This window comes from Quercus suber, unplaced genomic scaffold, assembly GCF_002906115.3.
Source record: "Quercus suber isolate HL8 unplaced genomic scaffold, Cork oak 2.0 scaffold_860, whole genome shotgun sequence".
NCBI lineage: Eukaryota > Viridiplantae > Streptophyta > Magnoliopsida > Fagales > Fagaceae > Quercus > Quercus suber.
Genome location: NW_027070290.1, coordinates 239,386 through 248,409, shown reverse-complemented (window position 1 = coordinate 248,409; position 9,024 = coordinate 239,386). Strand labels below are relative to the sequence as shown.

The following is a 9,024-nucleotide window of genomic DNA, read 5'->3' as shown; positions in this document are numbered from 1 at the left end:
TTTAAAAAAGAAAAAGAAAAAATAGAGAGGTGTGTCACATACCATGATTGGTGGATTATAGAACAATACACAAATTAATTGGAACAAAGATTTTTATTTGACAAGTTGATACCAAAATCAAAAATTTCCTTTGGATTTCCAATATGAATATTTAGGATTCTAAAATATACTCTCCTAAAGTTAATTATTGGTGTTTACAATTAGTGTTGAGTTAGATGGTAATTTTTTTTTTTTTTTTTGGGGATAAAAATAAAAATAAGGAAGTGTAGTAATTTTCATATAACAGCTGTAATACCACACGTTAGTAAAGAAAAGGAGAAGTCATATAGGAATGGTAATCTCACTAGGAGCCATGTGAATAAGTGTGATAGAATAGTTTTTGATACTGCGTGAGAGTTGAAAGATAAAACTTTATGCTGTTGTAACTTAAAAGTTAATGTAAAAACACTACTCGTTACTGGATGTCCTGGGTAGTGTGTGTCAAGTTTGAAAGTTAGAGTTGAAATTTGTAATCCATATTATTGATGGTGATTCTGTTTGAACCTAAGTAATTTGGCCCCAGACATTAACCTTTGTCATGTGGTGCTTGCTATTGTTAATCTCACTTCCACTTTTGTTTAATACACCTGCACTGTTGGCCAGAAAAGAGAGAATAATTTTGAACTTGGAGCATTTGTGTTAAAGACTTAAAGTCTAAATTAAATTATGATAGGAGTATGTCATGTGTGAAGAATTTTAATAGAGGAAGCCATATTCAAAGTCTAGATCAAGAAAGGATAGCAATGACGTGACATGGAATGCCATTTCTATCATTCGATGAGAAATCATCGATCATTCAAACATTTGAAGGAGTTTAAAACTAATTACGGTAGTTTGAACTCTGTGGATGCAATGATTGTTGTAGCATGTGGAGAGGATAATGATGACGGTGACACTTTTTATAGTTACTAAATGTTTGGTTTTGATTGAAACTTCATGGATTTGGATTTACCCCCTCATTTCACATATGTTGATATAGAGATTAGTTTGATATTTACAGGACTTATATTGAAGGTTCTGTTACAGTATATAATGATGTGGAATGTAAAGGTATGAGAATAGCTACCATAAAATTAAGGTGTTTGATGAGTACTAGTCAAGACACCTGCTTATGAAGTTGAGATTTGTTAAGTCCTGCCTATGAGGCGTAATAGTTCCTACATAAGATTGAAATCCCACATTGGTGTAAGAAGAAAATTAGAAAGATAAATCCATATTAATAAAAGGGGATAGTATAATTTTTTATTGTGTCAGAATTGGAAGACAGTTTAATCATGTGTTTATGCTAGTTGTTCTTAAGTTTGAGAGTTATATTTGAAATTTTGCAATTTATATTATTGATAATGGATTTGTTGCAGACAAGGGCAATTTGGTTGAATCAAGTTAAACTTAGTGTTTTTGCGGTCTTACTGTTGTTTAGTTTTGGGTGTTTTCCACAATATTTAGTATTGAGAATTGAAATATGGAAAACATCACCGATATGTGGGCACAGGTGAACTAACTTTAAACATGGAGATCAAAAGGCCGATATGGAGAATAACCTCTGTACGCTAAGATATATTACCAACTAAAACGTTAAAACTCTTTCAAAAGATGTGAATAATAAAGCTTGAATGAAATGGTTGTTGTAGGATGGAAAAGCTGGACTTGAGAACCCAAAGCAGTCTCGTTAAGTGTATTGGCACCATGGCATCCATCATAGGTGCATTAATTGTGACTTTGTACAAAGGCATGCCTATCATAAATGCTTTATCATCCAATGGTCAACCCAATGAGGTTCTTCTGTTACTGCAATCAAATTGGATTCTTGGAGGCCTTCTCCTTGCCATTGGTAGCTTATGTCTTTCAATATTGTTCATTGTCCAGGTAAAATTGGTTTAAACATTCTAGTCCCCTCTTACTGTACTTGTTGCAGACATAATATCTCAGAAAATTGACTCAAATTTTTTTTTATCCTTTTCTTTCAAATGTACATATCTAGACCTGGATTATTAGAGAGTATCCTGCAGAGTTGATTGTAACACTTATTGCTTGCATTTTTACGACCGTCCAATCTGCCTTGGTGGCTCTAGTTGCAGAGAAAGACCCAAAAGTTTGGAGATTAAGGTCTAATATGGAGTTGATAGCTATAGGCTATTCGGTAAGCATGATGAAGGCGACATGCTTTATTTTAGGATTGTCATTCTGTCACGTAGATCCCAAAATTTTGGGACTAGGACTTGATAGTTGTTGTTGTATCTTGACACTCATTATAGCTTACCCTTTGGTTTTCCAATAACTTGTTTGTAGGCTGTTTTCGTGGTAGCTGCACGAAGTGTTGTTGCTACATGGGCATGTCGCAAGAAGGGTCCTGTCTTTGTTGCATTATTTAGCCCTCTAGGGATGGTCATTGCACTTGTAATGGGTGTTACTTTTCTCGGGATACTCTCTATCTTGGAAGGTATAATTCTTATATCTCAATATAATAATTCTGTGAAGCTATGCTACTGTCCCGGAATATTAAGGACTATTATGATTATGATTCAATTTTATTGCTGTGAAGTTTGATAGGAGCAACTGTAATAGCTCTTGGGTTTTATGCTGTGATATGGGGGCAAGCACAAGAAGAGAAGACCATTGAAAACAGAGGAATTTGTAGCTTTGAGTCATCTTCTGCTAAAGTACCTCTTTTGGAAAACAAAGGCTTGGATATCTAGGACACTTGCACAAGAAATTAAAAACCAGCTATAGTTTTGGTTTTATGTTTTTTCACTCAAGTTGTTGGAATGTGGTGAAAGATACATTCAACAGAAAAATTATTGTGTACTCCCGAAGTACCATAAATGCATACTCCCTCTTCTTACATGAATAGTGGGTCTCACTAATTAAAGTTATGGTGAGACTCACCATTTATATGAGAGGGAAGAGTATGCATTTATGATATTCTGGGAGTACCTAATAATTTTTCTATTCAACAACCATATGTGTGTGTATATATTAATCTGTAATGGAAAGTTTAAAACGAAATTTGATGAATTTCTTAAAATATCTAAGAGCTTTGATATAGTCTTTTGAGACGCCTGAAATGGCCTGCTCAGCTTTATAAGTCGATTTAATAAATGCTTTTGGTAATGCCTTGTTTTGGAATGAGTTACCAATACTATAAATTTTGTCATAGTTCTTAACAAGTCTCAATTTCAGCCATATTTTGAAAGAGTATAACTTTACTGCTGGGAAAATTAAGGAGTAATTATTGGTTAATATATCACAAATAAGCAACATGCCAACATTAATAAAGTAAATCAATCTTATCTCACCAAATTTGAGTTCAACAAAGTATTCAATTTCATATTTGATTGATGCCTTCAATTCTGGTAGATGAAATGTCTTGCTCCTCCTAAAGCCCAGAATGAGAAATGATTTCAATAAGACAAAGAAGTTAGGTTCCATGGAAGTGGGGCACTACAAAGTGACGTTGAAAACACAAAGATATTTATAACTTTTGGATTTTTATTTATTAATGCAACATAAGCCGGACTGTCTTCCCTCACATGTCACCGGCACCAAAGAAAAATAAAAAATCACATCCCACAAATTATCATAGCATATTACTCCATATATGCATTAAAATTATTGCTTGACTTTTTTCTTCAACCTTGTTTACTCCTATGGCTTCTGAACTTTTAAAAAACATCGATAATTGGAATTTTTTTTTTAAAATGAAGCTTAACATATAAATAAATAAATATATTAGGGAAGGTCATATAAAAAGAAAAGAAAAAAATCAAATAAAGACGGATCAAAGGCAAAGGCAATGTGGGAGTTCTATCTTTTATCTCCAAAAATAAAAGGCTAGGTGGGAGGCTTCAAAAAAGAAAAAAGAAAAAAGAAAGCATAACTTACAAACACATTCGAGAGATATGAGGCAAAAATGTAAATTTGCATTCTTTTCCTAATAGGGGAAATTTTCTCCCATATGTTTTTTCTCCATTTTGAAGAGCAAAAATTTTGTAAGCCAGTGATGAAAATATTCCTCCTCTCTTTCTTTGGGTTGAGTTTTCTTCTTTAGCTATCAAATAGAGAAAAATGGTAAACTCCCAATATTTCCTATTCATTCATTTTTATTTTCATCCTCAAGCCTTAGCATTCTCTGAGAATGCTAAGGCTTGAATCAAAGCTGGACTTTTTTTTTTTTTTTTTTTTTGAGAGAGGGACTTTGAGAACCCACAAGACAGTCTCTCGCCAAATGTTTTGGCACGATAGGTGTGGTGTTTATTATAGGTGCATTATTGATTGTGACTTTGTACAAAGGCCTTTCCAATACCACAATAAAATTGGGCCCTTGGTGGGATAAATCTGGACTTGAGAGCCCATAACAGTCACGCCAAGTTTATTGGCATATCTATTATAGGTCTATACTTGTGACTTTATACAAAGGCCTGCTCATTACAATTGTTTGGTCACTCAAACTCAAGGCTATTTTTCAAAATAACACCCAATATCCACTCATTTTGAGAGTGAGAACAAATAATAATAATAACAGAAAATTGTCTGTTAATTGTGTTTAAGCATTAAATTTTTTTCTACAATCTACAATTATTTCATCAATTTGGTTGTCGAAATTATAAACCCCTCAAAACTTACTACATTGTAATGCATTGTATAAAAGTCTGCATTATAAATTTGCAATGTTTAGTGAATTTTACTTTGTTTTTTTTTTTTTGGAGAATTTTCCTTTATGTTAACATTGAGGGGACTCATAACAATGGAAAGAGATTTGGTTGTGTAATTCTCTAATCAGGTGGTAGGCCATTTCTTCTCAATAAAAAAAGGTGGTAGGCCATTTTTTTCTTATTATTATTTTAAAATAGAAGAAAATACTACTTAGGAAAAATATATTATACAACAAGAGCAAGAAGATGCTTGCAGCAAGGGAGGAAAAACTTCTAACATATATTATACAATAAGACCAGGAAAATGTCTTTTGCAAACAAAGCAAGATCATAGCACCAGAATCTCAGGCCTGTGAAACACAAGATGAGAGGTAGGCCATGTTTGATTGGATATATTCATTATATTGTGTAAAATTGGTTGTACAAAAATTAAAGAAATACATGTGTTTTGTGTGGTTACTGGTTACTTATTTTTTTATTAAAAAAATTGGAAAGATTAATGCTTACTTGGCAGAACGTGACTGATGATACCCTAAAAAGGACAAAAAAATAGAAATAGATTCTACAGATAAATCTGTATGATTAATATATGCTTTAATGCCATCTCCATGTCTTCACCCACCGATCATTGGGTTATATATATATATATATATATATAGACACACACTATAATCTCTTATCAAGAGTGACTCCAAATGAACCAAGTAATTTTGATTCAAAGAAAAAGTTTATTTTTGTATGCTAATTTAGCAAATAGAGTAATTGACTACTAAATAAGTCGGACTCAAACACAATAATAATATATATACTCAAGAATAATTATAATTTTTAACAATAAAAGGTTGATAAATATTGTTTTTATAATCTTATAAGCAAAAATAATTACATACTAAACTCATTATACGCGTTTTGCTCGTGCAATAATGCTCTTTATTTATTTATTTTGTTTAGTGTTATAATACTTAAAAGTAATATATAAATAATTGTGTGTATTTATTTATTTTATTAAAATGAGGTAAGGTAACATAGAATAATGTTTAAAAATGAGATAGAAAACTATAAGAAGTTGAAACCGAATGGGACATTTGAATTTATTAATTGAGATAAGAATTGTGATAAGTAAAAAAATTTGAGATTTGAACCAAAAAAAAAATGATATAGGTTAGTGTGGATGGATTGAGATTTATGATAACTGTATAGAATTTGGATAACAATTTTGGAATGTTTTAAAGAATTAAAAAAAAACCATAAAAATTTCAGGATAAAGATAATTGAAGCTTTTTTTTTTTTTTTTTTTTTTTTTTTACAAATGGATGGTAAGCATAACAGGATTTTTTTTTTTTTTTTTTTGGGTACATGAGATAGTATATATTTCTGTTTTAACCCTTTTTTGTTTTTTTGTGAGAAAAAAAAATTAAACTAAAAGGTATGTGTAAGGACACGATTTGCAACCCAAACCGAAGATGTGAGGGATATTGGTCCAGTGAGCCCAGTACAATAAATTTGTAGAGAGTGGGTCAAAGAACTAGGTTCTAATGAATTTAACAACGGCTAGTATGGATTTAAAAGATGATCAAGTAAGAACAAGGCACGTAGGACTGAATGAATTTACTATCCGAGGAGGCAAATCTTGGTATAAATTAATAGAAGAGATTACAAATGCAACTTTGATTGCTACAATATTCTTTCTCTATATTTTTCCAATCCCTCTCTCATGGAGGGTCTCTCACATTATATAACTCCTTTTGAACCATCTTGATTCTACACTTATTGACCACCTAAGCCCTCACTTGAGTGTCTGTCCCATTAGACACCTTATTTAGCTTTCTGTGAGTCATAATAGCCAAGGCAACACTATTCAGGAGTCTTCTCCACATAAATGCGGCTAGAAAAGTAGCTGCAGTGCATTTAATGCGGTGGTAGCAGCTTTTTTCTTGGATATTTCTGAGTTCCCATCACTCTTATGCATGAGTGATGCACGTCCTTATCGCTAGAACCTTCTGGAAGGTCACCTTGATTGTTGGGATACAGATTTGAGCTGCATTCATCATATCCGAGGAAGAGTTCCTCCTCAGACCACCCTTCATTAGTTCCATACGTATGAAACTTTAAAATTGGAACCCCTCATAACTATTTGTCCCTTCTTGGACTATTTAATGTCTTCGGACCAAGCTCAAGGCCCAATATATGATTATGGGCCTTTGTTCCTACAATAGCCCCTCAAAACTCTGGTTCTTCCCTTTCATCCGAGGAGAAAACAGGGGTTTTGATTTTCAAAAGACAAGACCATTTGCTCTAGGCGGCACTTTGTTCCCTATATCCAACGATGAGGCACAAATCCTACGGTGGATATTTCTTCTATAATTTTGAGCAGGATTATTCCCACTCATTTTCTCCCTCTATATAAAGCCTTAAGGGAACTCGTTTTCTTCCTTACTTCATAAATTTTCAAGTGCTCTAAAGAATCCCAGCGCTCTAACTCACAAAACACTCTAAATTCCTAAGCCTCCATAACTATTTCCTTAAGAATTTTTCTAAAGATCTTTTCTAGAGGATCAGGATTAGCACACTCACTTTTGTAAGTTTCCATTTCTCTAAACTTTCTTTCCCTTCTCGACCAATCTCCTCAATCCTTTTAGTTCTTATTTCTTCACCTACAAATTCCAGTTGCTTTTTCTTAGGTTGACCAAATGGGTAGATTTGAGAGCCTAGTAGACTCCCCTGCCAAAATAAAAGCCTTTAAAGATAAGTACCACATACCCAAGGAAGTTGGCCTAGATATTGTTCCTCAGAACAAATCGTGTCACACAGAGAGGAAAGGGAAGTCATCATCCCTATTATAGCTTTCATAGAGGGAGGGATGACTTTTCCCATGGGTAGGATAACATGGGACTACCTCCTCAACCATAGGTTATGCCCCCATCAGTGTGCACCCAATATGTTTAGGATCCTAGGCTGTGTTGATGCTCTTAACAAGCATCTCCAATTAGGACTTACCTGGCACGATGTGGTCCACCTATACAAATGCCACTCACAAGCCGACGGATGGTATTACCTCAAGTCCAGGTCGCCTATCGTCAGGCTTATTTCGTGCCTTCCTTAATCTAACAATGGGATAAAGGACGATTATCTCATCACTTCGGAAGCGTGGCATGATGGTCTTCATTGCCCAGTCCGAGAGGGAGTGCTAGGTGGGATACCTTAGAGTTAGGTTTCCTAGCAAGAGACTTAGATCCTTTAACCCTAACCGTACCATTATTTCTCTGTTATTCTGCTGTCTTTTGATGAAAGAATTCGATTTTCTAACTGTGTTTTGCTTCTCGGCTATGTTGGCAGATAAGAATTAAGTCGCTCCTCGGCTTAGCCTTATCAGCATTGCGACTCTTAACTACCTACTCAAATAGGAAATATTTGTAAGTGCGGATAGACAGTTGCAAGCCGTCCACCTGATTCTGGATTTTGATCCTATCTCGAAGATATTCCAAAAGGCCTGACACGCCATTAGAGCAGGTGACCCACGGTTGGCTAGGATTGACGTATCAAAACCAGATTTCCTTGCCCAATACGATTTTCCCCCAGTTGCATTACCAATCCAACCGAACCCTCCACCGTTCGCAATACCACTTCCACAAGTTCTGCCCCAAGTAGCAGCGGTAGAAGAGGAGATAGCATCCTCTCATTTATCTCTTGAAGAAAAGATAGACAACTTCCGTTTCAAATAGGAAGAAGTGCCTAGTAGGCTGGTAGAGCTCTTGGATTCCAAGACCGAGTCCGATAAGCTTTCCATAGCTCACCTACCTAAGTTAATTGTTGCCCGTGTTGACACAAGTTCAGAGGAAGAGGAAAGGATGGATCGGAAGATGAGTAACAGCCTGAAGGGCCTACTAGCCAACAAGAACAAAAGGCAACCTCTGAAAGAAGCCCCCAAGTCCCAGGTCCCACCCATTCTTCCCCCTCCTTTACCATTACCCCTCACTAACCTCAAATTGCAAGCCATGAAAGACTTAAAAAAGAAAAGGCTAGTGGAAGATCTAGAGGAAGGGGAGCTGGGACCCCAAAAGGGTGCTAAAAAATAGAGGAAGACAAAGGACCCTAAAGACAAGAGGGCCACCTTTGTGGATAGCCGGGAGGAAGTTGAGGTGCACCAGGGACAGCGTACATGGGCCTTTCGGCTAGAATTGGATGGTGCTCCCATCTTTTGGGATGCCACGATCTAGGAGTCGTAGAGAAGGCACACCACCTATCTTGCCGAAGCCCTAGAGTAGCCTTTTCTCCTTCCCAGAGATACAGAGGGACTCAGGCACACCAGGCAACCTAACCTTTTCATGTTGTT

General features: G+C 35.3%; 1 protein-coding gene across 1 annotated transcript; it reads left to right on the top strand.

Moving 5' to 3' along the window:
• Positions 1–1,670: 1,670 nt before the first annotated feature.
• LOC112035593 (WAT1-related protein At3g28050) lies at positions 1,671–3,095 on the top strand (the record flags this gene model as incomplete). Its single annotated transcript, XM_024068427.2, is given in 5 exon segments — positions 1,671–1,905; positions 2,021–2,179; positions 2,329–2,455; positions 2,458–2,479; positions 2,582–3,095. Coding segments are annotated over 5 exon segments (697 nt in total), but the record flags the coding sequence as incomplete, so codon positions are not given.
• Between the last annotated feature and the right edge of the window lie 5,929 nt (positions 3,096–9,024).